The 27,683-nt window shown below is 50.4% G+C and overlaps 3 protein-coding genes across 4 annotated transcripts in view; 1 reads left to right on the top strand and 2 right to left on the bottom strand.

Moving 5' to 3' along the window:
• The window catches only part of KIF4A (kinesin family member 4A), a 33,618-nt gene extending 20,744 nt beyond the window's left edge, over window positions 1-12,874 (bottom strand). The window contains exons 1-7 of the mRNA XM_019536253.1: window positions 12,782-12,874; window positions 6,112-6,254; window positions 5,837-5,951; window positions 4,990-5,180; window positions 3,201-3,293; window positions 2,214-2,380; window positions 1,987-2,081 (exon numbers count right to left, since the gene is read on the bottom strand). Coding sequence (XP_019391798.1) covers window positions 1,987-2,081; window positions 2,214-2,380; window positions 3,201-3,293; window positions 4,990-5,180; window positions 5,837-5,951; window positions 6,112-6,234 — 784 coding nt within the window. The 5' untranslated portion in view covers window positions 6,235-6,254; window positions 12,782-12,874. The remainder of the gene's footprint in view (window positions 1-1,986; window positions 2,082-2,213; window positions 2,381-3,200; window positions 3,294-4,989; window positions 5,181-5,836; window positions 5,952-6,111; window positions 6,255-12,781) is intronic.
• A 73-nt stretch (window positions 12,875-12,947) lies between these two features.
• Window positions 12,948-22,546, top strand: PDZD11 (PDZ domain containing 11). 2 transcript variants are annotated; one of them, XR_002101340.1, is made up of 7 exons: window positions 12,948-13,098; window positions 13,763-13,846; window positions 14,522-14,578; window positions 15,396-15,494; window positions 21,514-21,580; window positions 21,968-22,067; window positions 22,143-22,546. XR_002101340.1 is itself a non-coding variant. In XM_019536255.1 (6 exons), exons 1-6 carry the CDS (start codon window positions 12,973-12,975, stop codon window positions 17,397-17,399), a joined length of 462 nt encoding a protein of 153 aa, XP_019391800.1. In that variant the 5' UTR covers window positions 12,952-12,972; the 3' UTR covers window positions 17,400-18,999. The 2 variants fall into 2 exon arrangements, 1 of the variants encoding a protein (XP_019391800.1); XM_019536255.1 differs by lacking the exons at window positions 21,514-21,580; window positions 21,968-22,067; window positions 22,143-22,546 and adding exons at window positions 16,084-16,144; window positions 17,365-18,999 and having other exon boundaries at window positions 12,952-13,098.
• Window positions 20,910-24,449, bottom strand: LOC109310899 (PCTP-like protein). The gene is made up of 6 exons (XM_019536254.1): window positions 24,148-24,449; window positions 23,126-23,273; window positions 22,546-22,649; window positions 22,046-22,163; window positions 21,749-21,801; window positions 20,910-21,229 (listed from the first exon to the last, which is right to left on the bottom strand). The coding sequence occupies exons 1-6, from the start codon at window positions 24,301-24,303 to the stop codon at window positions 21,008-21,010; spliced, it is 801 nt and encodes a 266-aa protein (XP_019391799.1). The 5' UTR covers window positions 24,304-24,449; the 3' UTR covers window positions 20,910-21,007.
• Window positions 24,450-27,683: the final 3,234 nt, after the last annotated feature.

Below are 27,683 nucleotides of genomic sequence, written 5' to 3'. Positions count from 1 at the left end.
TCCTACTATATCTCCCTGACAATTTCACAGCACTGAATATATAAACTCCACATAGATCAAGCCAACCATCCAATAGTTGTCTCTACCAGCGGGCAAGCCCAGCTGATCTGAAATAAAGATTGCAATGGGCAGTTACAGAATAGCTAGTTTCCAGCTACTATTCTAGATGCCTGAAAGCTTAAGGATTTATATCTGTTCTGAACTTCCATCACAAATCCAGATAATCTTGTTTATCCAAGACACTGTCTATCACATTCCAGGGTCCTGATCTCTCAGCCGCAGAACCATAAATAAAACACAAAACAGGAAAAAAATAGAAGTTCTGGATCTGCTTACACAACTTCTCCTGGAACACCTTGCAAGACAACCTCTAAGACTAGGGACAGAAGTTGCACATAAACTGGTTTAAGTGACCAGAAACTGGTTTAAACCTGTAACAGAACAGAAATTCAATGCACATAAACCAGTTTCAAAGTGGCCAAAACCAGTTTGAAATAAACCTGGCTGAATGTAGTATCAGACTGAACTGATTGAGGTCAAACTGGTTTATGGAATTTTTGTCCCAGAACCCCCCCTTCCTGGTTTAAGTTAAGTCAGAGTTCTCCAGCATGCTCTGCAGCCCTCAGCTGGGCTGTGTTTCAGCCAAGCAGGGTTGGCCTCACCCTCTCCTTCCTAGCTGGAGCACTATCACTGCTCCAGCTGGCTGAGGTGGTGGTAGGGGTGTAAAACCCTGCTCTGGAGTGCAGCCAGGTCTGCTTGGAAGTGGGCAGCAGCCCTTGCCATGAGTCCTCACTGCTCCAGCCCTTGCCACGAGTCCTCACTGCTCCAGCAGTAGAAGCGTGGCCAGACCCCAGTAGCCTGAGGAGAAGGGAAGGTTTAATCCCCGCAGTGCAGCAGGGAGGGGTGGGAGTCCAGGCACAGATAGGCTCCAATTGTGCACCCAGGGCCATGGTGGCCTGATGCCAGTAGCCCAAAGGGGAGTGGGGAGTGGCATGGGCACCAACACAGTGCCGGCTCCTTCTCAAGCTGAAGATCCCCTTGGGCAGGGCCTGTGCTGCAGCATCTGGGCCGAGTCCCTCAGAGAAGCAGTGAGCAGTGGCCAAGGCTGATGCAGGTCCAGCTATGGGGAGGGGGCATGTGACATGGCTGCAGGTGTGGAAGGAGGTGTGGGGGGAGTTGGGGCTAATGGCAGAACCTGACTCACGGCAGCAGTGCGGCCTGGGCTGTGGTGGCCTTAGGGGGTAGAGGCCAGTACCCAGCCACCTCCAGACCTGTGCAGGGGCCACAGTTTGCAGGTGGGCTGCAGCTAGAGCACAGCTTTCCACTCCCCTCCCTCTTCTGGGGGTTGTGGCAGTGGTGGAGCAAACCATTGCAGTGGGCAGAAGTGAGGCAGTCACCTGCTGCCTGCTTGCAGTGGTGCCAGGCACTCAGGGTGGGCTGCTGTGGACCAGGGGCATGGGGAGGCAATGGACTGCTGCAGCCTGGTTCATCCCAGCCCTGCGGTCCAGGGGCGTGGGCAGCAACTAGCCCACCCCAAAACATCTGGCACTGCAGTGAGCAGGCAGCAGGCAACAAGCGTCTCACCCAATTAAATCAATTCAGGCTCAAGCATTTTGAATATCTGTACCTGGCCATTGCCTTAACTTCTGCTAGACCACCTGTAATAAGCTTGAAGTTTCACTGAACAAAGCAGAAGCCTCATTCCCCCTAATGGATTAAAGGAACAAAAATAATCAGGGAAGTTTCCTTCCCCACCCCATTTCAGGTGCAAGAGGGAAGAGGGTGATTGAGGAGAACAGGACTTTGTTTCCCTTGTTTCTGCTGGATTCCTCGGAGGGTCAGAATGGGAATATACACCTCCACACAAGAGACCAGATCACCTCCCCATAGTTAGGGCCCAGAACAATGTATTGTATTTTGCCCTTTTCAGATGTGACAAACTCAAACTTGCAATCACAAGGACAGTTCTAGCTCTCCTTTACCTACCTTCCTTTAGTCTGTCTCCCTCAGCTTTGGTCTTCTTTTGCCGCTCAGAGCCAGCAAGATCTACAAGATGGAGCTTTGAGCGAAAGCTGCTATTCCTGTGGCAAAAACAGGATAGTTAGATCCCCAAGCCACCATGCAAGTGCACAAGCAACTGATCCACTGGGTTTAAAAGCACATTCCTTAAGTGAAGGTTACTGGATTCCAGAAGAAGCCATCATTCAACTCACTTGTCACTTTTCTTTCTCTGCTCAATGGAAATTGTGAAGATTGCATGGGACCGTGAGGATTGTGAATTCATGGCTGTGGAGGCCACAGTTCTTGAATTGTTTCCTTGCTCCAGGCAGAATACCGTATCCTGGGCACAGGCCACTTCTTGTTCCGTTAACCCTATTACCTATGTCAAAGAAGAAAATGCAGTTTCATTCTTACAACTTGCCGACTAAAGTTCTGCTTTTTGACTTCTCTGCAAACTACAACTAACAGACTTAAAGATCCAAAACCAGATATTCATGCGAAAGCAAAGCCATGGGGATTCAAACTACAAAGACTGCACTAGTAGCTTCCCAGCCATGCTAACTTCCTGCTTAGGAATCCACATAAATGGATACTGCAGTTAATGAGAACTGCCCCCCATTTACCAGAGGCAAACCTACTGAAAGCGATGTGATCACAATGTATTAGTAAACTAAACCATTGATACCATCTAACCCCAAACACTCTGGATGTGGGGCACACAGCAACCTATATATTATTATGGAAGCATGACCACTACCCAGAGCTGAAGACAAAAGCTCTTTTATAGCCACAGACCAGGTTTAAAATGATCAAAAGCACAAGCTTCCCTGGAGTTCACTCATACATTTCAGCTTTGCTCCAAAAGGCATATTTTCTATACTGGGGGAGGCAATTATTTTGGGCAGAGGGCCGCTTACGGAGTTTTGGCAAGCCAGAGGGCTGCGTGACAGGCAGCCCAGGGCAGACAAATATAACATTTTCTAAGTTTTTTTTAGGGGTCCCACAGGCCGGATAGAATGGCCTGGTGGGCCGCATCCAGCCCCCGGGGTACATTTTACCCACCCCTGTTCTATACATTGCTTTAATCTCCATATCCCATCCTTGCCAAAAACTTTGTGGCATAGTTGTCACCTTTTGAGTTTGCAAACAGCAGTTTTGAATTACTAAAGCTAGGCAAGACTGCACCTTTGACAACACACCTTAATGCCTTCTTTGGGATCCTCCCGGATACTGATTTGAGAAGTTCGCTCTCTCACAGGAGACAGCAGGTCTAGGACATCCTCATTGTAGATCTGAAGGTATTAGAACAGCAGCTCAGAACAAGCAGTACTGAGCAAAGTGGACAAGCAGTACACGGGACAATGGAAGGTCAATCTGATTTTGCAACAGACAGCATCCATCTCATCTACTTGGTCTTGCTATTTTGAGAGGCAGAATGTGGCAAGTTCTGTTTCTACACATTTGCTTCTTTTTTCTATGCCCATGGTCTCTACATAAGAGCAGTCTTATTAGCGTGATCATCCTAAGCACCAGAAGGCCATGAGACGACTCTCATTAATTTGTGTACATCCCTCTGGAAATAAAGTCAGCTTTCCAACCTCCCTTAGAGATTTTTAATCTAGAACACTGCACCATTAGGGCTGTGTGAAACAGCAATGTTTCGTTTTGACTTCTGTTTTTACAGGACAGTGTTTCGTTTCGAGTTTCGTTTGAAACCACTGTTCCATTTCATCAAAATTCTCACTCATAGGCTATAATGGGGAACCACGAAACTGCCTATAACTTTGTCAGTTCTTGCCCAATTCAGACGGAACTTGTAGGGATGGTAGCTCCCTCTGAGGCCATGAAGCCTGCCAAGTTTCAAGGACATAGATGCAGGGGTTTCTGGGAAATTACACCTCAAATTCTTGAAAGCAAACCTTGTCATGTGTATGTTAAGGCACAGGGGGGTGAAAACTGCAGGGATGGTAGCCCTGTTGAGGCCACAAAGCCTGCCAGGTTTCAAGGAGACAGGTCCAGGGGTTTCTGAGAAACTGCACCTCAGGCTGCTGACAAGTAAAACTCGTTACATGTGTGACTGTGTGCATGTTAAGGCACAGGGGGGTGAAAACTGCAGGCATGGTAGCCTCTGCTTAGGCCATGAAGCCTGCCAGGTTCCAAGGAGATAGCTACCAGGGATTCAGGGAAACTGCACCTCAGGCTACTGACAAGCAAAATTTGTGATATGGGTGACAGAAAACAGACCAGTTCAAACAATGCTGCCTTTTATGAAGTTTTTCGATCCTTCCCCCAGAACACTGGAATTGGAAGGGACCTCAGGGAAGGACCAGTCACTGGCCAGCTACAGTCAATACAAGAGCGGTCTTTCCCCTCTCCCCCTCCTTACTTTGTTTCCCTGCAGACAAGCCCTGCTTGGAGTTCTGAAACTCAAAACGTTTTGAAACTTTCAAAATGTTTTGACTGCCCTCGTTTCATTTCAAGGCTGTTTTGAAGCCCTTTGTTTTGTTTTGATTTCACTGTTTCAAACTTGAAACAAGTTGGAACAGCTTTGAAACGAAACAGCCAGAGACCTTTCACACAGCCCTAATTGCACATGCTCTGCTCCAGAGATTACAGATACAATGTTAGCTTTAATGGCAGGCAAGCCTGTTGCAAAAGAAAGGATGCAGTCCCATCTGCAATAGGGTTTCCAAAAGTCCTTCGAATTCAGACTCTTATATAAGACATTCTGCTCAACTCAGTGAAGTGCCACCATAAAGAGACCAACTATTTAAACTTGCTACATGAAAGTGAGTTTGTTTAACAAAAAGAAAAAGAAGTCCTGGAACCTAGTTCCAGTTCTTGCCAATCCTCACATGTGAAATATGACCTGAAGCTTAAACTTAATTAAAAAAACCTTGTGGCCCAAGATATTAGACTTGTTGAAAATCAATCTTAGGAAGCGAGGCTTTAAATTCCAGATATTCAGAAACCATAAATATCTTTTACCTCCAAATATGAGACTTTCAAACTGAATGCCCAGTCCTGCTTCCGCTCTACTTCTTGAAATAGTACTTTAATTACGCGAGGAATAACTCCAACACTAGGTTCATGTTCTTGATCCTGAGTGAAAGTGCCTCCCATAGAATAGGTTTTTCCAGAACCTGTCTGCCCATATGCTAGGACGGTAGCATTGTACCCTGAAGAATCAGAGAAGGAAAAATTAGAGACTGACAATGCATACAGTCAGATGGAAGGGGAGAGGAGCATTTGAAGCATGTTTCAGCATACAGCTAGAGGCCTCAGTGGAAATAGGCCAAATCTTGGTTTACACAGCACTGACCATACATGTAGTCAATTCACTAGGGACAAAAGGTCCACTAAAAACAGGTACCTTATCTAAAGGATAAAACCAGCATCCCTGCCCAGCTCATACAAGCCAGTTCCACAGCTCTAACTAAGGACGCTGGAAACAGCATGTAAGCACTCCATCACCCTTCCACCACCTTTTCAGTACCTCAGCTCACAAACCTCAGATGGAGTTTGAAAACACAAGTCCATCTTTACTTTTCAAAGTCAAGTGAACCTACCCAATTCACCTTGGAAATCCACTGGAAAACTTGACTAGCAGTAAGTTGGTGGGATGTAGCTCTCACCACTTCAGTCTGGGATAGATTTATAGGCATAATATCTTTTTCTTTGCAAAAAGGCTGCAGGGTTAAAGTGGATAACCAAGCAATTTCTACTAGCTGTTTTTGCAGCTTCTGATGTCACTGGGGTATCCCAAACCTCAATGAAAGTCTCCTGTACCTTTGCTATGATTTTTTAAAAGTAATTGCACACACTCCAGTCTCACCTTTGAAGATGCCCTGTATTAAAGGGGCAACAGATGTGTTAAAGACTTCCTCCTGCTCAGCTGATGGGTCAAATACATAGTCATATGTGAAGGATTTGTCATTGCCTACAATTACCTGTAGGAAAGATAAAAGCCAGTAATGAGATCTACTTTCCCGATTTGCATGCTGTTACTCAAATTCAACTCGTTTCAGATTTGCACCACTGCAAACAACTCCACTGAGGTCAATAGAATCATTTTGCAGTAAGAAGAGAGTGGAGAAAACACTCCCTTACCTGGGGCTCCCCAGGCACAAAGGACAGACACATCTGGCACCCCTCGCTTATCTCCTTCATGACCAAGGGGCGGCAGCGGAGTGCAACCCGCACAGGAATCCCCTTCTCCTCTTCCTTCACCATTTTGAATTGCAGTAGTTTCCCTGAAGGCAAAGATAAACAATAATACGTCAATATTCCCAGAAGCCTCTCCTGTTAGATTTCACATGTCAGGTCTTGCAGGGGCTCAGGGAACTAAGATACATTCACTGTTTCAGCTGATATTTGGCAACAGCTAGTACAAGTTAGAGAAACAGATACAGCTCTCAACCCAATATCCAAGGAGACCCAAGCCATTAGCCCTCCCTCTGCTCCAAACAGAAGTTAGGTTTTGGGTGCTCACATGTTGATAAAAGACAATGTTGCTTCTAGTTGCATACAGTAAAAGCTGATTAATTCATCACTCCAAGGGGACCGGTAACGATGACTATCCACAAGAACTGTCATTGACTGGGTCAGATCATGAGTCTGTCTTGCCCAGTCTCCTGCCGCAACCAGTTCCTCCAGCTGGGACAGCACTGGGTCTCCACAGGTGTCCCAAGCCTCCCCTTGTGGGAGTGTGGACAGGGCCTAGTCTTCCTCTGCAGCTAGGTCCCCATCTTCCACATTCAGGCCTCGCAGAGACTCCTCTATGGTGCCAGTAGCCAGGCAACATAGTGCCTGGACAGCTGTACCTTCCTCTGCTGCCTTTGGAGGTTCTAATACTACCAGCAGCTCTTCTACCCGTCAGGTCTCCCCAGAGCAAGGACCTGGAGGAGCTGCCAGATTTCTATCCTGACCTCCTCAGAGCCTGGAGGCTGATTTCCGTCCCCAGGGATAGTCCACCCAGGGTGCTGACCCCCTTGCCGAGACCCTACTGAAAAACTTGCAGCAGGCAGTGCCACCGACTGAGGTGCCCTGGGTGCACCAGAAGATGGTCCTGGCCCACACACTTGTGTCAGAGAATTCCCGGACTATGGTAGGCAGGAGTGGGCAAATCTCTCTATGCTGGTCTGGCCCATGTAGCTGCCCACACTGCATGCTCTCTGCTGCAGAGTCCGAGAGGTAAAGGCTGCCCTGCCCCACACTGCCCTTGCCTACAATCGACCAAGTCCTGTGCCAGAGCAATCCCCACCCCAGCCCTCTGGAGCTCATTATGGAGCCACTGCCTCAGCAGGCCCCATGATGCTCCCCTCCCTATGACCACAGGATGGGGGAAACCAAGCCAGTCCACTTACAAACAGTCCATCACTGCCCACTCTATATGCTCGTGTTCCACACAGTCTATCATCCCATCCTTGCACACCACCCCAACAACAAATGGCGGGACACCCCAGGCAAGGGCAGGGGTCCCTGGCGGACTAGCCTATATTCTACCTTGATTGCACGAGCCACTGGGAACCTTGGCTGGTGGCTCCCTCATGGAGCCACTTCCATGGGCATGCATCTGGCACACTATGGACAACCTTGACAGCTGCAGCTGCCCCTTTTGCCCACAGAGGGAGACCCTGGCACATGCCTACCTTGAATGTGCCAAGCTGCAGCCCCTCTTCCACCTCCTCCAGAATCTGCTAAGATTCTGGCTGCACTTCTCCCTATACCTTTTCTTTTACAGACTTCCCATCTGCAGCCTCAGATTCATAGAAGTTTAGGGCTGGAAGAAACCTCATGAGATGATTGGGTCCAGCCCCCCTGCTTGGGGCAGAAAAGACTGCTGGGGTCAAATAACCTGATAAGGTGTGCGTCCAGTCTCCTTTTGAAGATACCCAGGGTAGTACCTGCATCACCCACGCTAGGAGTCTATTCCAGAGTCTGGTCACACAAACCACGAAGAAGTGTTTCCTTGTATTCTTATATCTGAAACTTTCTTCTAGTTTATGACAGTTGCTCCTGCTTTTCACCTAGGGCTCTTTGGTAAATAGTTGTTTGCTTAGCCCCTGATGCTCAACCCAGGCATATTTGTAAGCTGCCACCAAATCCCCCTGAATTCTTCTTCTCTTTTCTAGGCTGAACAGTCTAGTATCTGTTAGCCTTTCCTCACACAGCTTGCTCTTCAGGCCTCTAAATCATAGAAGTGGCTCTTCTCTGGACTCTTAGTGCCCTGAACAGGACTCAGGACTACAGCTGTGGCCTCACCAATGCTGAGTAGAGTGGGAGAATAACTTCCTTAGTTTTGCTTGAGATCTAATCTATGTAGGTCCGCCTGAATCGTCTGCCTACCCTGAGTCGTGGTCACACTTCCCTATAGCTTAAGGGAATTTGCAAGCTTTGCCAGTGCGCTTTTCACCCCCACATCATTGAGGAAGAAGCTGAAAAGCACTGGTCCAAGTACCGAACCCTGGGGGACCCCACTGGCTACCTTCTGCCAGGTTGACACAGATGCGTCTAACCTCTGGGTCCAACCCTGCAGCCAGTTCCCCACTCACCTGACCACTGAATTGTTGAGTCCAGAGTCACCTAGTTTTACCTTGAGAGCCTCATGGGACACTAAGTCAAAAGCCTTCCTAAAGTCCAAGTAAATGACATTGCCATCTTCTCCCTTATCCAGGTGGTAAGTAACCTGGTCATACACGAGTTTAGTCAGACATGACCTACCTGCAACAAAACCATGCTAGCTGCTGTTCAGAATTTTGCCTTCCACTATCTTATCACATGTGGACTCCCCGAGAAATATTTTGAGGATTTTTCCTGGGATTGAGGTCAGGCTAATCAGCCTATAGTTCCCTGGGTCCTCTCTTCTCCCCTTCTTGAAGGGCACAGCATTGGCCCTCTTCCAGTCTTCTGGGACCTCTCCTGAGCATCACATATTCTCAGAGAGGTTCACCAGCAGCCCTGCGATGACTTCAGCTAGTTTGTTCAGCACTTTCGGATGGAGTTCATCCGGTCCTGCCAACTTATAGATATCCAGTCTCTAGCCGCTCTTTCACCAGCTCTACATTGCTGTTGGTCGGGACCTACTGTGACTATTCCATGTCATATTTGCATTTGGCAAGCTATCACTCTGACTGGTGGAATGCAGATGTGAAGTACTCATTCAGTTCTGTTTTTTCCTTGGTGTTGGTGACCAGACGTCCAGATGCATTAAGCAGTGGTCCCACATTTCCACTGGTTTTCCTCCTGTTACCCATATACCTATAGAAGAACTTATTGTCCTTGAGTTTGGTTGCTAACCTGAATTCAGTCACCGCCTTTGCTTTTCTAATCTGCTCCTTACGGGTGTGGACACATCTGTTTTGCATACAGGTATAGACAACTTCTGTGCACAGAGGATCATGTTCTTCAGGAACAACCATTCTTCATCCACACTCTTTCTCTGTGGTCCACAATCCCTTAGGGCATTAGTTACTAAAGTCCTTAACTTACTGAAGTCAGCTTTTTTAAAAGTCAAGAATTTGTACCTTACTGACAGATTTCCCAGCCCTATCAGAGACAGTGAAAGTGACAGTGTTGTAGTCACTGCCGCCTAGGTCACCCTCTATTGTCAGATCACCCACCAGATCATCCCCCTTGGCCAAAACTAAATTTAGGAGGGCATTTCCTCTGGTCAGCCCATATACTTCCTGAGACAGGTAGAACTCATTGATACAAGTCAGGAATCTATGCGACCAGTCAAATCTGGCCAAGTGTTCTTCCCAGGAGATGTCTGGCTAGTTAAAAAATCTCCCATGACTACCATACCCCATGCTCTCACAGCCTCTTCCAGGTCTCTGGAGAATTCCAGATCTAGATCCTCATCTCGATTCAGAGGTCTGTAATATATTGCTACAGTAAGGTCCCTTTTGCCACATCCTCCCTGTATCTTGACTCAGAGGGTCTCAAGTTGACCTTCCTTAGTACCAATTTCAGCTTCCAAGGAAGCTCCTTTACACAGAGAGCTACATCTCCATCCTCTTTCCCTCTGCAATCCCACTTATGCAGGGTGTAGTCCTCTATAGCCACAGTCCAATCATGGGTAGAGTCCCACCAGGTCTCTGTTATCCCTACATCATCATAGTCCCTACTGGGAAGCAGGAGGGCCAGTTCCTTCTGTTTGTTCCCCATGCTCCTGGCATTTGAGCCCTGTGCTGGAGGTCCTCAGTTTCCTGTAACATTGAGGGAGCTCCATTCTCTCAGCTCATGCTATAGTGTCCTTCCTGTCATCTCCTGTTGTAACAGTTGTTCATTTGTTGGTCTCTAGGCTTGCTCCACTCATTCCCCTGTCCCACAACAATCTCAGTTTAAAGCCCTGTCCAGGAGGTCCGTCATCCTAGCCAAGAAAATAGCCTTCCTCTTCGGCGTGAGGTGGATTCTGTCCCCTCCCGGAAGACCTGTCTCTGGAGCACGTGCTGTGGTCAAGGAGGCCAAAACCCTCTTGGTAGCACCACCTTTGGAGCCTTCGGTTCACCTCTTTGATACATCTGTCTCTCCTAGACCTGCAGCCCACAACCAGAAGGACAAAGGAGAAAGCTACCTGCGCCCCCAACTCCTTAAGTCCAGTTCCCAGAGCTCTGTAGTCACTCGTGACCTGGCCAGGATTGCTCCAAGCAGTGTCATTTGCGCTCATATGGATGCCGAGCATGAGGTAGTGGTTAGAGGGTCAGACAAGTTTAGAAATCCTCTCTGCCATGGTCCAGATATGGGCCCCTGTGAGGCAGCAGACCTCGAGGGGTCAGGGTGGCAGACCGCTTCCTTTGTCCCTCTCAGGAGGGAGTCAGCTACCACAACCACCCTGCATCTCTTTTTAGGGGTGGCAGCTAGTTGACTAGGAGACTCTGACTGGGAGAACCCCCAGAGACTGCAGGGCTGCTTTCCTTTCTCTCATACAATCCCACCTCCACACAGTTTCACTGGGCAGCACCCACTGGTTCTTTCAACTCATTTGAGAGCCAGCGGGCATTGTCCCATTCTGCTTAGTGTCCCCCCCTTGGCACACTAGTAATAACCCAACCTCTGCTTGTATTTCTGAGCAGTTTCACTGGTTGCCATCCATAGTCTCACTCGATTCATTCAGGGGGCAGTGGGAGCTCTGCTTGGTGCCCCCTTCCAGATCCCTTGTTACTAACTTATGACCCTGCTCCTTTTCCCATTTTCTTTTTGTGCATCCCATGAAATCAGTTGTTGTATCCCCAGTGGCTCCTTTATTAAAGGAGACTTAGAGTACTTTATGATGTGCCTGAGCCCATGACTAGGGCATGTCAAATAGGCCTGTAGGGTTTTCCCAGACATGTCCTCTTTTTGGGGTTTCCCCATCTCCATCTGGGGGGATTTTTAAATTATCAGCAAATGTCCCGGATTTTACCCTGCTTCTGCTTTCCTGCCTTCCCCAAGCATGCCAGCTGCAGGCAAGACACTTGCTTTTACTACCTGGCTCAGATGATGGCTGCTCACCCAGCCCACCCCCTCCCTCCCAGATGCAGGGAACAGGGCTCCTCCCACCCCATAGCATTAGCCAGCAGAGGGGAGGTGGAGGGGTCACAAGGGGCCTCTGCTGTGACAGGTGCAGTCAGTGACTGTCCACTGGGGCATTGTTGTGGTGACCGCAGGGACTCCTCTGCCACCTCCTCCTGCTCCACTCAGGATCCCTCCTGCAGTGGCAGGGAAGGAGGTGGCTGCCACAGCTCTCTGCTGGTGCTATCACTTGCATGATCAGCTGGGACCTTGTGGACCTTGGTACCCACACACCTGCTGGGCTGGGCCAGGTCATGGCACAAGGCCCTGGGTGGGGCAGGGAAAGCCGCAGGAGCTACCATGCTGTCCCTCCTGTGCCTCAGCTCTGCTAGGGGCAGGAACCGCACAGCAACAGCCCTCAGGCTGAAGCATGGATAGGAGGCAGTGTCTCCCTGAGATGCGGGGATGGGGCCTGTGGCGTGCTGGTACCAGCAGGGCCAGAGTGCAGCCACGGTGCCTCAGCACCTGGGTGCTCTGAATGGGGTGAGGAGAGCAGGGGCACCCTCTGCTCCTCCCTGGCTTTCTTCACCCTTCCCTTAACTGCTCCCTTGCCAGCCCCATCTTTATGTCTTTTGAAACTTGCCCAAGACTGGGACTTGTGCCATACTGCTTCCCCCCGGAGCCTCCAACCCAAGCTGCCTTCCTTCCCTCCTCGGCCCAGAGGCAGGGCTGTCGGGCTTCCAGGCCTGAGATTCTCCACCCGGTGCAGCAGCAGCACCGTGGGGCGCCTTGAAAGCCTTTCAAGGTTGCCGTGAGGCGTTAGCCGCGTAAACGTGACTCACGAGATGAAGGACCTATCGCTGCCCCCCCCACAGGTGCCCTTTTTTCTGGAACTGGAAATGAACGAATAGGCGGATGCTCAACCCAGGGTTTTCCCTTGCTCCGCTCACACTCGCGGCCCGAGCCAGTCCCGCTCAGAGCCGCCCCTTTTCCTCAGGGAATTTGCCCGAAGCCTTTTCGACCCTGGCGCCGCCCCCTGAGCGGCAGCGCGGGAGAAACGGACCCTCCTCCCGGCCCTTAGCACCGACCGACTCCCGCGCGTCGCAGGAGGGGCCGAGTGCCGCTTCTCTCCCCCAGCCGCTCCCCGGCTCCCCCCGCGCCTGCAGGAACGGCTCCCGGCAAAGCCCTCCCGAAAAGCTTCCACCACCCCTTTCCTCGGGGAGCGCCCCCGTCGCGGCGCCAAGATAGGAGCGCAGAGCCTGGGCCGGCCTGCCCGCGCACTCACCCGCAGCCACCCCTCAGCCCGCCGCTGTCTCCAGCCGCGGAGCCGTTACCGCCAGCCTTCAAATTACGTCTCTCGGCGCCAACCAATCAGAAGGACACGACGGTGCGTAAGGGGGGGAGCCTTATGGGCGCCTGCGCGTGACAGCAGGAAGAGGTGGGGCGGCGTGGCCTCACGTGTTCACCGCGGGTCACATGACGCGCTGGGAGCGGCGGGGCGGATCGCGGAGCGGCATGGAGGCGCGGGTGCCGTACGACGACTACCCCGTGGTGTTCCTGCCGCCCTACGAGAGCCCCCCGGCCTGGATCCCACCCCACGAGGTCGGTCGGACCGGGCGGGGGGCGCTGCGGCTGCGCGGAGGGTGTCGCCTCCCCTCGCTGTGCTGGCGGCTGGCTGTCCGGCTGCGGCCCGGGGACGGGGCGAAGTTCTGGGGGGAGCGGAAGCGTGTTTTTGTGAGGAGCCAGCCGAGACGGCAGGAGGCCTGGTCTCCGCCTGGCCATAGAGCCCGGCTGTCCTGCTGCCGGCAGGGCCCCTCGTCCTGGCGATAAGCGGCACAGATAGGCCAAGGCCGTGCCCACTTCTTTCCCCACTCACGTTGGGCACCAGGGGTGCTTGCTCACCTTTGATGAAACTCGAGTCATCCAGTTATTTGTACTGTGGTAGCACTCACACACCCCAGCCTACGCCAGGAGCCAGTGCTTGGAGCTGCCTCTAACACTGGCCTGGGTGATGCAAACAGGGTGTTTCTTGGGGAGGGACTGGGGCAAAGTGACAGTGATGGGATCCTGCCATAATGCCCCTGTATAAGGCTACCACAACTATGTTAGTCAGTACTCGATGTCCCTGGGGGCTCCCAGCCTTAGCGACACATCATTGGTGTCACGTTCGCATCTTGAGCCCATGCAGCGTGAAAATGGGACACTTGAGGAACCGAAGGCTCCTGCAGAACTTTCCACTTGCTTACAGTGACTATGTGCTTCACAGAGGATTTACCACCCTGATTACAACAATGAGCTGACCCAGTTCCTGCCCCGCACCATTGTGCTGAAGAAGCCGCCAGGAGCCCAGGTGAGAAATTCTGGGGTGCAGCTTTACCAAGCTGACCACAGTTTGCATGCTCCTTTTACCTTCACGTGGGACCCACTGACCAGGATGGGCCAGTTTGTGCTTCTCCCTCCCACTGTCTTATCCTGTAAGGATCATGGTCTTATTTTTCTGTATGGCCAAGAGCTCTTCTCTTCTGCAGTGCAGCCAAGACAGTCTATGATAAGGCATGAGGCCAGCAGCAAAAACCGCATTCCTTTTCCTGTTCTTATGACTTGCTAGAATTGAAACTGCCCTTAGAGATGAAAGGGCTGTGGGAGTTGTTGCCCTGGTCTTGTGCAGGTTTTGAGGAGGGAGTAGGTGTAATCTCTGCTGATCTAGTAGGGAAAGCAGTGGCTCATATTTAACTTCACGGAAGAGAGAGCATGGGGATTTAGAAGCCAGAATTTAACTTCCAGCCATTGTACTAACCTGTATCTCTCACTCAATCTGTAGTATGAGGAACATGCCACTTTACAGGGATAAGGAATAATGCAGTCTGACATTCTCATGACCATCTCTTTGGTTCCTCTGGCAGAGTAGTTCCCAGAGCAGGGTTAGTAGCATCTGTCCTTCTTTTCTGTCTCTGGAGTATGAGCCCCAGTAGCTGGGAGGGTTCCAGTGGCAAAGGAAGGTGCTAATCCTCTGTCTGTGTTGCAGCTTGGCTTCAACATCCGAGGAGGAAAGGCATCTCAGCTGGGGATCTTCATTTCCAAGGTGTGTTCACCCCTGTCCCCCGTTTCCTTGATCTCTCAGTTATATTGCTTTTTGCTGTTTCTTATACTTATTCATAGAACCATAAAGTAGGGTTGGAAGGGACCTTGTAGATCTTCAAGTCCGACCCCCTGCCTGGGCGGGAGAAAAACTGGACTCAAATGAGTCCAGCCAGGTAGGCATCAAGCCTCTTCCTAAAGACCCCCAGGGTAGGAGCTGTCACCACTTCCCTTGGAAGTTGGTTCTAGCTCCTAACCATCCAAACTGTGAAGTAGTTCTTGCGGATGTCTAATCTAAACCTGCTCTCCAATAATTTGTGTTCAGTATTCCTTGTTATGCCAGGGGGCACTAGGGGAAAGTGTCTCCCCCAAACCCTTCTGGTCCCCCCTAGTGAGTTTTATAGACAGTCACCAGATCCCCCCTCAGCCTTCTCTTATTCACCTGGACTGAGCAGGTATATACTGTTCTGTCTTTGGATCAGGCTCAGATGCTCTGTACAACTCTAGACTCCATTATTAGGAGCTGCCAGGTACCACAGGATCAATAGTCTGGGACAGACTTGTCTGAGAGTACCCTTTCCGATGTCAGCTTTGAGCTCATCCCTACAAACACAGCTTTCTAAACATACCTCAGTACTGACCTAAGCCTCTCCCCTTCCCACCTTGGTCTTTTTAAGGTGGACTAGAAGTAGAAACCAGGGGATGGAGGGGGGCACAGCGCTGCTAAGATGGGTCTGTTGGATTTGACCTGGCTGTGGAAAGGGCCTGTGCAACACTGGCCTTGCAGACAGCCAGCATTACCCCCTCTTATTCACTTGCAGGTGATTCCTGACTCAGATGCACACAGAGCAGGGCTGCAGGAAGGAGACCAGGTCCTTTCAGTTAATGATGTGGATTTCCAGGACATTGAGCACAGCAAGGTGAGAGCTCCCCCAACAGCTCAAATGGAGGGGTGTAGGCTGCTTGTGGCAGTTCAAGACACTTGGCATGGAGAAAGGCTAAAGGAACAAGTCCATGTGATGCAGAGCTGACCTGGCTCCTTTATGCCCTAGCCTGAGTGCCTTGCCAGAGCAGTGGTGCATACTCATATGACAGCATTGAGGACTAGAAGTAGGACCTGGGCACCCACCTTTCAGTATCTAGTCCTACCAACTCAGTGGCTGATCATATGCAGCTCCCTTTCTTCTGTTCCCCTACTCACAAAGGGGGAGAGTGATCACTGTCTGCTGAGAGATTCTTGGCTGGGAGCTCACACTGGATTTTAAAGTGACCCAACATGGGGAAGATACCAGGAACATATACTGCAGGCCTGAAGCAGATTGGGTGGAAGAGCTCCTGTATTCCTTCCTTAATGTGGTTGTCATCCCCGATGCAAAGACAGTTGACTGCAAGTTGCTGCTAAAGCACTGCTAACTTCTGAGGCTGGACACTCCATCTGAGGTACTGGGTAGTGCTGGATCCTTGTCTCTGTTTAGTCCTCACTTACAAATATCCTTCTGCTGCTTTCAGGCTGTGGAGATCCTGAAGACTGCACGTGAAATTACCATGCGTGTCCGCTTCTTCCCCTACAGTAAGCTTCTGTTAGTTCCTCTGGCAGCACAGCAGAGTAATACTGTTTTGCATCCTAGCAGTTTATCAGCTCTGCTGACGCAAGCTAACCTGATCATTACAAGTCTGGAGTCCTAAATATAGGGATAAACCAGCAGCCTTCAGATCAGAGAACCATAATTGCTGCTTTGCTTTCTCAATATTATGCACCAAGTCAAAACAGTAACCTATGACTTCAACTACTGGCATATAAATTAGTCATGTCATAGCAGAAAAAGCTTTGGAGAAGCAGTTTAACAGCTTAAATAACTGTTAATCAAGAGAGGCAGCTGCAGAGCACTTGAAAGCAACTATTTAGTCTTCAGCACCACACAGGAGTTGGTTCAGTAACTCTAGCTGAACCACTTGTTTGTTAGTTGGTATTAGTTCCAGATGTTGGTACTTTTCTTGTACAGAGAAATGTTTCATAAAAAAAGCTGGCAAAGAGCCCCCTGTCCAAAATGAACAAGCCTTAAAATCCACAAAAAATCTGCTTATTCAGTAACCATAAGGGTCAGTGATGGATTGAAAAGCAAAGGGTTCAGAAGACCAAACCAAACAAGTATCTCAGAAAAAGGAAATACATCTTAAGTGAAGTAAAACCAGGTGGAAAGTAATAGGGATGAAAGACCTTGAAGCACAAAAGTGAGGTGCACATTGGTAAGACCATTCTGAAAAGTAGGGCAAAGAGGGTGAAGAAGTTACAATGAAACCAGACTTTTTCCCCCTCCATCAGTCTTATCACGGAGAACAAGGGACAGGGGATCCTCATTCTCTTCTGACATTAAAGATAGTTAAGTATCAGTATTCTTACCTAGGATATCAACAAAACAACTTGCTAAAACAAGTTGATAAGTCACACCTACATCCAAGAGTGCTGGCGGAAGTAAAGAAAGAAGCAGCTGAGCTGGTAACACCGTCTCAAAGACAGCTGCTGTATAGGAGCAGAGAAAGTGTTCTAGTCATTCCAATATATTAAGTAATCCTGGAAACTTCATCTGTCATCCTTACTACTGTGGTATCCACCAGTTCCCACCCCCACACCATTATCAACACTTAAATCTACAGGCAAATAGGTCTTCTTATTCCAGCCTCTCAGGCTTAGGACATTTTTTCATATAAAGCACAGCTCACACTTAGAGAAGTCCTTTCTCTCCATCTTACCTTTTTAGCCTTACTAATATCCTCTTTCTCTCCTTGCAGATTACCAGAGGCAGAAGGAAAGAACTGTTCACTAGGAGACCATTTCCTGCTGGGGGTCCCTTGGCAGTGGTTGGCTTTGTCCTTTGGTTCTAAAACTCTCCACTAACTTTCTTCAGTATCAAAGATGACACTTAACTAGACTTTATAAAAAAGTTTCAGCGTTGGTCAGAGGACTAACTGACTAGCCCCATGAGCCTTGTCATGCAGGAATCTGCCCTGCTGCCAGACTGGCACCAATGACTCAACAGAGCAGCAGCAGAGAAAACTGGGCTTTAATCTGTATTTTCCAGATCAGGCACTGAACTGAGTTGAAGGGAACTGATGGGCTATAGAATAAAGGGGCACTTCTGTAGTCATTCCACATTTATATTAGAACAGAAGCCAAGCCTGCAACAGTCTAGTAATTCGGTCTTTAAATCCAACTCAGAATAGATCTTCTTTCCTTTTTACAATGCTATATCCAGCCTGCACTGCCCTAGCATCGTGTCCCTCTATAGTACATGTTACATGTTGTGTTGAATGAAGTAGCTGGTGGGATTGTCCCCTAGTGTAGGTATCACCACCAAGACTTCTGCCACTGGGCACAGTTGATCCACCCATGTTCTTTAACAACATGCACTGTATTATGTAAAGCTGTGACATCACTTGTGCCCTGTCTGAGCTCTGGTGGCTGACTAGCTGCTACAATATCTTCCCTCTGATAAAATATAGGGCATTCTGCTGCAGAGTAAGACCCTGCTTTGTTTTTCCAAGGATTGTATCCTCACCACCTGCCTATTCATCCCATTTCTGCTCCTGGTGGAAATCTCTATAAACACTTCAGTCCCTGCTCTACCTCTGCACTGGCTGCTGCTTCCTTGAGCACTGAATTTGCTTAAAATGCAGTTAACCTTACCATGCCTGTTGAGCTGTCCTCCGGCACTGCTTCAGTAGGACACGAATCCACCTCCCAGTTTAACTCAGGGCTAGTTTCTAAACCATGCTGACAGGTCGTATTCCACCTCCACTTCCCTCTTTCCTGCCCTGCCCCTTGACCTGTGCAGGTTTTCTATTCTGCTTCTTGTCTGGCTCAGTTGCTTTAAACTCGGGGGGGGGGGGCAAAATGTGGCCCACCGGGCCATTCTGTCCAGCCCACAGGACCCCTAAAAAATTTAGAAAATACTCATCTGACCTTGGCTGCCGGTCACGCAGCCCTTGCTGGCTTACCAAAATTCAGTAAGCGGCCCTCCATCCAAAATAATTGCCCGCCCCTGCTTTTAACTGATCTTCATTTTAGATGCTGGAGGCACAGTCCTTGGGATTCCCTGCTGGCCCTGGAGGCAAGGGGGTACCTACTACACACATACCTCGTCTATCATTGCATCCTGAATGACACTGAATGAATTAGCCGTTCTACAGGAGAAAGCCCACTCTGCCCTCAGCATAGCCCACTGAGATGAGACATGAAAATTGCTGAGGAGAGGAATTTAAGCTACTAAGAAACATGGTAATAGGGTGTGGGTTGTATTATTCTCCCTTAAATGGCTTCTGATCTTGCTAAGCCCATCATAGGGATGGGCAAATCCTCCTGTGCTGGGGTGTTAGACCACTTAATGGAAACTGAAAAGTCTTAATAAAAAGTTACTACATCAAGCATCTGGCTCCTGCACTTTGTCTTAATTTATTTGTAGGAAGTGGCTCTGATAGGATAGTTTTCATTTTGTACTACTCCTTACCTTCAAAAAAGGAAATATCATGCAGTAAGGTCAATATTTAAGACTCAGGTTACACAGATGTGTCCTGGATGGCTTATGCAGGCACTTGTGAGGATTCTCTTCTAGTCAGAAAGTTTTTCAGGAGATACTCCCTAAGTGTCCTCAACACTGCCATTTTCAGTACTGGTTCAGCCCCAGAGCCAAAAGCCTCTGTGCATGTGTGCAAGATAGCTACTGACATTTTAACCACCTCAATTTGACCTACTACCAACATGATGTGGCATATCTGCAACCATACAAAGGCCCATCTTAGCTACACCTTCCAAGTTGCCAGCATTATAGCAGTGGAAATTGGTCTTTGACTAATAGCAGCAGCCTTAAGCTCAGCTGCAGCAGTTAGCGCTCCTGCGGAGTGGGGCAGGTTCAGCAAACTTTCACACTTTGGGATGGAGCGGGAGAACTCAGTTCTGGACAGAAACAATGTAAGCACTGTTCCTAGCAGTGACAAGTTCATTAGTCGGCCCCTACAACAGTCTACTCAGCTGCTTTATGTTTGTGGGTTAACAGCTGCCCGTGCCCTAAGGAACAGTCACAGTCATTACCTACAGCCCTCCACTTGGGGCCGAGACAAGCAAGGATGTTAACTAGGGTTTCTCACCAAGCCCCTCCCAGATGCTAGCTCTGACACAGCTGCACAAGTTTGTGGAAGGGCATTATGAACCCTGCAGCAGGTGAATGTCCCACTTGACAAATCTAGCTACAACTGCCTGCAAGTTTACTGTGCCTCCAACTTGAGTGTCTTTGCCTGCTCAAGAAGTGATAACCATCAGTGGAGAAAGGGTCAGCAAACAGTCCCACACCTAGCCACACAGAACCAACACCTACCCAGTGCTGATGGGCGGGGTCTGAGACACAGGAGCCTAAATGTATTATCCAGGGACAACAGCTGCACTTCAATTTACCTCTACAGACCTGATTAAGAGCACATAGCCCTTCAAACCAGTCAGTTCCTATGAGTAGAGTAGCTCCAGTCAGCTTTGCCAGTTCCTATTAATGGGAACAGGCAACTTCCTCCTCTTACTCCCTATTGCTCAGATTGTCTCCCTCCATTCCTTCTTCAGTTTTACTGCCACAACACTTCAAGCTCAGATCTCTCCCACCCATGTTGTTGCCTGCCCCCCACCACCATCCAAAGTATGCCTTTGGTGCTGAGGCCTACTTGGGACTACTTGACTCTGGGATAACTAGCAGCCTGCAGGTTATAGCAGGGAAGGACCCCTTTACCAGTCAGTCATTCCTCCCAATCCTGCTCTTAACTCTTATGCTAGAGGCAGGTTCCATGACTGACAGGGAGCAGTAGGTATGCTTGTTTGGTCATGTTGTCACAGTTCCATCCAGCTCAAACTTACTCCCCCTGCTCTTACTTCCTCATTTTTGCAAGGAATCAATTCCTCATTTCTACAAGAAGGTACTGAGTCCAACACTGTCAAATTTTCAACAGCATAGGATCCTTTGCTTCCGTGAGTACCAAGGCCACAGTGGCCCTGCAAGAATTCCCCACCAGAAGCAGCACAGAAGCATTATGGACAACAGATGCCTCTGCCACAGAAGTACTGCTGGAGCTGAGATTTATACCTTCCTATTCAATGTTGCTGATAAGTGCCTGATAACCCACAGCAAGGGATACCCTACCTTGATTGCTACCATAGCCATGTCAGGCCCCAGGTGCTCCCAGATCCCCATTCAGTCACAATTCATCCATTCAGTTCCCACCATGTTTGGGGTCTCTGTGCTCAAAGACCCCCTGATATGGTCACTTGGCTCACAAGAGGAAAAGACTGAAAATAACCCTGAGAATAAACATGCTTCCCCCCCTTTAATGCAAACTCCTATGGAGCCCAGTGCAACAGCCCAACGCGACATTCCTCCCGGGAGCCGACAGAACAGCATCAGTTCTCGTAGCTACTGTGGTCCCCTGTTTCATCCTTCACTTCCAACAGGCTGCTCTCATCAATGTTCTCCAGAGAAGCAGCACGTTGGACTGCCAAGTCTGCCACTGCCATGGTGGGAAGCTTGTTCTGCTCAGGGTACAACCAGGGCTTCATGCCCACATCATGTTGCTGTTTCCAGGACGGATATTTCACACAAGCCTTGTGCAATTTCTTCAGCATCTGACAAAAGCAAGAAAGAGAAACAACACTTAGGAAGATCCCAAACCAACTGCTGTACGGACCTCCAACCCCCCTTTTCTTAAGGTACTTGTCACTTGAAGTTAACTATGTTCCAGTTTTATGCCTCAACCATCCTTGTTAGTTCCTCCAACTTCGTCATTCAGCCCCACTGTATCAGGAATGCTGAACCCCTGGATTCAAGGTCTGTTAGTTACAAGCTGGATGCTCATGACAGAGCACCATGCAAGCAAGGAGGCAGCTGGTGATAGTTTTTTTCATTTCAGGTGCAGCAGAAGTCAGCTGCTCACAAGATGCTGAACTAGCTGGGCCTGCATATTCTGGCATCCAAAGGTGTTTGAAATGCGTTGTTCCTCAAGCTGCTTAGGACTGTGCCAGGAAGTTAGGAGCCCATATTCCACAATCCAAAACAAGCTGGTGAATCATTCTCAACAGCCAACCCCATGCACACACTCTTAAGGCCAATTCTCAGTTCTCCACAACCCAAAAACTCTCACTCACCCTTGGTGCTAGGTACTGGGAAGATTTATTTACAACCCATTTTGGCAGTGACCCTAAAGCATAAAGAGATGAAGAAACAAAATTGTTAGTGAGCTGTGGCAGGAAAATGCCACACTACCACCAGGATCCAGACAAAAAATGATCCTAGAATAGATCAGTAGCTTGGAAGCAGGGCTCTGCTGAAAGAAAACAAGGTATGCTTTCTGTCGTCTGTTACAGGGTAGTGTTTCTGCTTACCTGGCCCACAGCTTGTCCCACCCCACTGCTCAGCTACAGGTGAGGAAGAGCCAGACTTACCTTTGGGGTCCACCTGAGCCAGGTAAGTTAGGGTGCAGCTGGTTGGCCCAGTAGGATGAACCAGATATCCCGCTAAGACTGAAACTGCCCTTACCAGGTCCTTGCGTGGAGGATATTGCTACAAGGGGGAAATCAGACACTCAGACATGTTCCAGCTTCTCCCCCTCTCAGCTGCTATGCTGCAAGGCAAGGCAACTGGACTAATCAGAAGCCCAAACATGGCAATATGGCTTGCATAGAGTTAGCTGTAGAGCCAGTAAAAGTCCCAGCATGCCCAGGGACAGACATAGGCTGTTCAGTTACATATTTGCTAATACAACACAGTTCAGGTTTATGGCAGCCAGAGCCACACACTGCTCAATTACTCATATCCCAAAAAACCTAGCTGGCTAGCAATCGACTCAGAAGGTACTCAAGTAAGCACCACCAAGAATCTCATAGAAGGCGTCATCCATACATCAGTGGACTTCCCTCCGTCCCTATCTTACGTTGTCACTCACCGGATGTTTGACAGAAAAGTTGATGATCATGTAGCAGTTATCCAGGACCTGCCAGGATCGCAGCGTCACCACATCTCTGTTCTTTAAGGGCTTTGGGCACTTCCCTGGCCAAGAAGGAAAGAGTCACTTCAACTCATCAAGCAACAGAAGCTCCTGAAAGTGCAGTCCTGAGGATGTGCCATCCCATTAAGGGGCTTCTATCTTTCCTGCTGTTGCCTTTCAGGTGAGGTTAGTAGTTGGTGTCCTGCTATCAATGCCTCCCATGTCCCATACTGGCCCCATTGGCACTAACTGGTCCCTTTGTTAGTAGCCTTAGCTGAGGGTCTCAGGATGAACTGGGCACCAGGGATCAAACTCCTTTTCGTGGTTAGACAGCCCAGGCAGTGCAAGCAAAGGTACACTGGTAGGGAGCAGGATGCTAACTCTGTTGCTGCCCAGCACTTTATTTTGGTCATATGTGGCGAATTCCACCTCGGCCCCTTCCCACTCGGTAGAGTTGGCTGGATGCTCCACTCATAGCGTGAGATTTCAGTTGCCTTGGCTTGGTCCTACCACCTGCAAAGCTCAGCCACTCACTCACAGGCATAGTAACCCACGTCAGCATTGATGGTGAGTTGGGCAATGTCATGTGTGTCAATGACATTCAGGTCCCACTTCCTGCGATACTCAATGTCATGCAGCACGTCATACACCGTCTCTGCTGGCACATCTGAGACGTCCAGGCGGCACTGCAGGCAGAAGCACGCAGAAGCAGTCAGGATGCTGGCTGGCTGCACCCGCTTCTATTCCATATCCCACCCCATCAACACAGTTGGCCTGGACTAGATCAGTGGTTCTCCACCTTATTGAACTCCTGACAGACTCTCAAAAAAGGGGAAAGTTAAGACCTGGCTTTTTTTTTTTTGGACTGTGGAAAAATAAACAGAGCAGTTTTACTGTTGTGCAAAACCCCGGGAAACCCCAGCAGCTCCGAACATTTTTGCCACTATGGATTCTGAATGGGAAATCTCTGGGTTTATTGCAAATGACATGCAGGCACCTAGCAGTGGGCCCAACAGCACCCTTACAGCAATCCTGCACATCCCAGTTGAGCATGCCTGGCTTAGACACTGCAGGGAGGACTTCTTTGGGGCCAGCTGGGCTCCCACTCTTGAGAAACCAAGTAGCCTGGGTTCGTGGCCGGCTGTCAGCCACTAGCACTTTGCCTCCCGCTCCCCGAAACAGCGCTTTGCTAGCATCAGTCTGCCAAGGCCTTCCCTGTTTAACAGAGCAGGGTGGAGCAGGCAGTGCCAGAGCGGGAAGCACGGAGGGGACAGATGGACACTGACGCACTTGCCGCACCCAAGTCCCGCTCCACCCACAGTGTGAACCAGGCAGCAGCGCCCAGGGCTCCCGGGCTCCTTATTCCAGGGGACCCTCCCTGGCTCCTCCTCCACACCGCGTTTCCCCTCCCAAGGGAGCGATGGTTGCTGCGCTTCCCCCTGCCCCAGCCAAGCCGCCCGGGTCCTGCTGACCGAGAGAGCCGAGGCTCCTGCCGAGGGCACCCGCCCCGCTCCAGGTCCGGGCTGCGCCCCTGAGTCGGGGGCGGGGACTCGCACTCACCTTGATGCAATGCACAGCGGGGCCACCCGGCGACGGCGGCTGTACCCACACGGCGACGCCGTCGCGGCTGTAGCGACTCAGCCAGCCCCGCTCCGCCTCGCACTGCGCCCGGAAGCCCCGGAACGCCGCGGCGTCGGGCACCTGCACGGGCTCCATGGGCGGCGGCGCGAGTGCCGCTCAGCTCGGCTCGGCCCGGCCCGCCAGCCCCGGACGCGCCGTGCTGAGCTGAGTGGAGACTGTTCCACCCCCACCCCGCGGCAGGTGCACAGCTGGCCCGTCCCTCATTGGCTCCGCCACGTTCACGAGGTGCCAATCAACACACGGTTGCGGCCAGGTGAACCCCGCCCCTCTCGCTGATTGGCCGCCGCGGCCCGAGCTCCTCTGTTCTGATTGGAGCCGTGCCAAACGGGACGTGGCCACCGCAACTTGGGATTGGCGACTTTTGAAAAAAAAAAAAAAGAAAAGAATCAATGGTCGGGGCAGGCCGGGCCGCCGAGCTCGAGGCGAGGGGTCGCCTTCTGATTGGCGGAGGGAATCGGGGACGCGCGCCGCAGCTGCCCTGCTGCGGGCCCTGTGCGGGGCGTGGACCCCCCGAGACGCACGGATACGGGCTCGGCTGGTCCCGCGGGCGGCTCACCGCCGGCAAAGCAGCGCGGGCCCCTCCCAGAGAGCTTTTCACCGAGAAAATAATTGCTCTGTCTGCCCAGGTTTCCCCAGCTCCAGTGGGGCTGGAAGGGAGCTCCCGAGGCCGCGTCCCAGGATCACCCCTGCCCGAACCGCTGCCTTCACCCGCCCCGCCCAGACGGCCCCAGCTGCACCGTCACGAGCCAACTGCCCCCCGTGGGAGCTTGGCCACCTTTCACACAAGCACGACACTGGCCACCCGGGTTCCCCCCCAGCACCTTGGGGCGCCAGGTCTGCCGTGTCAGGGTTGTACCTACGTGTCCGTGATGGCTTTGTACAGGGGGCCGTGGATGGGGATGATCCTCCAAACCCCCCTGTACAAAGAAGCCATCAACCATCAGCCCTGACACACCGCAGAGCCAAGAGGCCGCAGGGGAACCAGGGTGCCCAATGATTTGCTTCTGCAAAAGGTGGGGGGGGCTGGACTAGGTGGTGTCTGGAGGTCTCCTCCAGTCTTACGCCTCTAGGAATCCATGATTTAAAGAGAAGGTGGTAGCACCAGTAGCACCACATCTGTCTAGAGCAGCGGTGCTCAACCTTTTTGGTTGGTCCATCTGCAGGTTGGATGCAGCCAGTGGGCCCCATCTCCTGGTGGGGCAGGGATGATGGGGCCTGATCCAGTCATGTGGATGGGGACACTGAGGAGAGGGCAGCTCGGACCTGATCCAGCTAACACGTGGGGAAAGGTGTGTGGCCCAACCCTGTCCCAGCCACATAGGGTTTGGGAATTTGGCAGTGTGGGAGAATGGAGGTATTTATTGCCACAGCTCCCCTGTCTCCAAATATCTTCACCCAGGGGAGCCCCATGAGGCAGATGCCATGGCTTCATGGGCCAGATTTGTATAGACCCATCTTAAAGCATGATCAGGCAGATTTTTACATAAATCACAACTGAAAAGCCCTGCCTTTGTGCTCATCATTATGCTGTAATGACACATGACTCGAGCTGGCAATGCTGTTGACAAAAACATAAAATCACCACTGAGGTCAGACCATAGCTCCACCCTGCCCAGTCTCCTATGTCACACAGGGGCAGTGTGTGGAAGCTGAGGGAGAGGGAACTGGGTCTGACCAGGGGTTTCCCCCTCCCCCCTCTCACTTGCCTCCAGCACTGAAGGTCTCTAGGAAGCTCTAATTCAGAGGCTGTGTCCCTAACTCCCATGCTCAATAGTTACTGATGCCCCTTTCCTCCAGGAATTTTTCCACTCCCTTTTTGAATCTGGTTAAACTGTCAACTTCCACAACACCTGGCGGCAATAAATTCTACACCTGAATGACACGCTGGGTGAAAAAGAACTTGCTTTTGCAAGACCCAGTATTTGCTTCATCAGGGCAATTCACAGCTCTGTTGCTCTTGCTCACATAGATGCCTCCCCCAGCATTTGAGTCACACAGGAATGTGTTGTCCAATATTCTCCATTACTCAGTCAGCTCATGTCTTGCAAAAATAGAGGAAAGGGGCTTCTTAGAACAGGCTTAGCCTGTTCAACTAACCTTCTGCCCTCACCCTGCCTCTGGAGCAGCTGCTTTTCTCAGCCACATGAAAATACAAATGAAATCAACCTACAATTAACAGCCATCTTGCAGCAAGCCCCCCCGCCCCGACCCCAACAAATTCACCCTTCTTCAGGAGTTGGACTTGTATGAAGTAAGCTGTAGGAATCTGCCCATCACTTTATGGGCAGTAATGAGCACTTTCAGAGTTAGTGCTGACAAACCCCCAATGTGGGAAGAAAAGGGGTGGTGGTGGTGGTTAGCGAACCTACTTCACAGCAGGTCTCATACTGAGAGCAGCAACCTGCAAGCAGCACTTCTGTCCCTCCTTGTACTGTCCCTTTCCATTTAGACACAAGTTCCCTTCTAAAGTAGGAAATACTGGTCAGAGTACGGCAGAATAGGAGCTGTGAGGTTGTCCTACTCCCAGCTCTACTTCTGATCTACCATGTGTTTAAGTGGACGTCAATTCTCCTTCAAAACTATGACTTCCTCATCCATAGAGAACACAATACTTTCTGCTCACAAGTGGGATAAAAAAATACATGATTTTTCTAAACTCATTGCAACTATAGGCAACCCCCACTTAACACAGTTTTGTTTAGCACTGTTTTGCTATATCACTCATTTAAAATTCATACCCGATTCCACTGAGCATTCAGTTTCGTTATAACACTCAGGAGGCAGGAGGGAGAAGTGGTGGCAAGAAGCAGTGAGTGGCAGCATGAGTGTGAGGCCTGCACTGGTGCCCAGGGTGAGGGCCAGCAGGGGCCCAGGGTGGGGCGGCAGCAGTGCAGGGGCAGGGTTGGCACGTGGTGCCGGAGCAGGTCAGGGAGAAGGGGTAAGTGGCAGCAACAGCTCAGGTCCAGTGCCTGGGGCCAGGACTGGTAGGGGCCTGGAGCGGACAGCAGGAGCGCAGGCCTGGGCTAGCATGTGGGGCTGGAGCAGCAGGCAGGGGAGTGGGGATGGCAGTAACCAATTATCTCTATTTACATTAATTCCTATGAGGAAATGGGTTCTGCTTAACACTCTGTTTTTCCAGAATCAATTAAGAGCACTAAGCGGGCATTGCCTGTACTATCTGAGGTGTTCTCAGATCCAGGTTGTCTTGGGCATCTCATATGAAACTAAAAGCTGCTCCATTTCCTTCTTTGTATAGGCACTGATTTCATTAAGGCATGATCAGATTTTTTTGAATAGGCTTAACTGAATACATTACTGGACATGACAAGTCCAGAAATAATTTCATAGTTTCATAGTTTCTAGGGTCAGAAGGGACCTAAGTAGATCATCTAGTCCGACCCCCTGCCATGGCAGGAAAGAGTACTGGGGTCAAACGACCCTAGCAAGGTGTTCAT

Source organism: Crocodylus porosus, unplaced genomic scaffold (assembly GCF_001723895.1).
Source record: "Crocodylus porosus isolate Cpor-Errol unplaced genomic scaffold, CroPor_comp1, whole genome shotgun sequence".
Lineage (NCBI taxonomy): Eukaryota > Metazoa > Chordata > Crocodylia > Crocodylidae > Crocodylus > Crocodylus porosus.
This window is presented reverse-complemented; position numbering and strand designations above follow the sequence as displayed.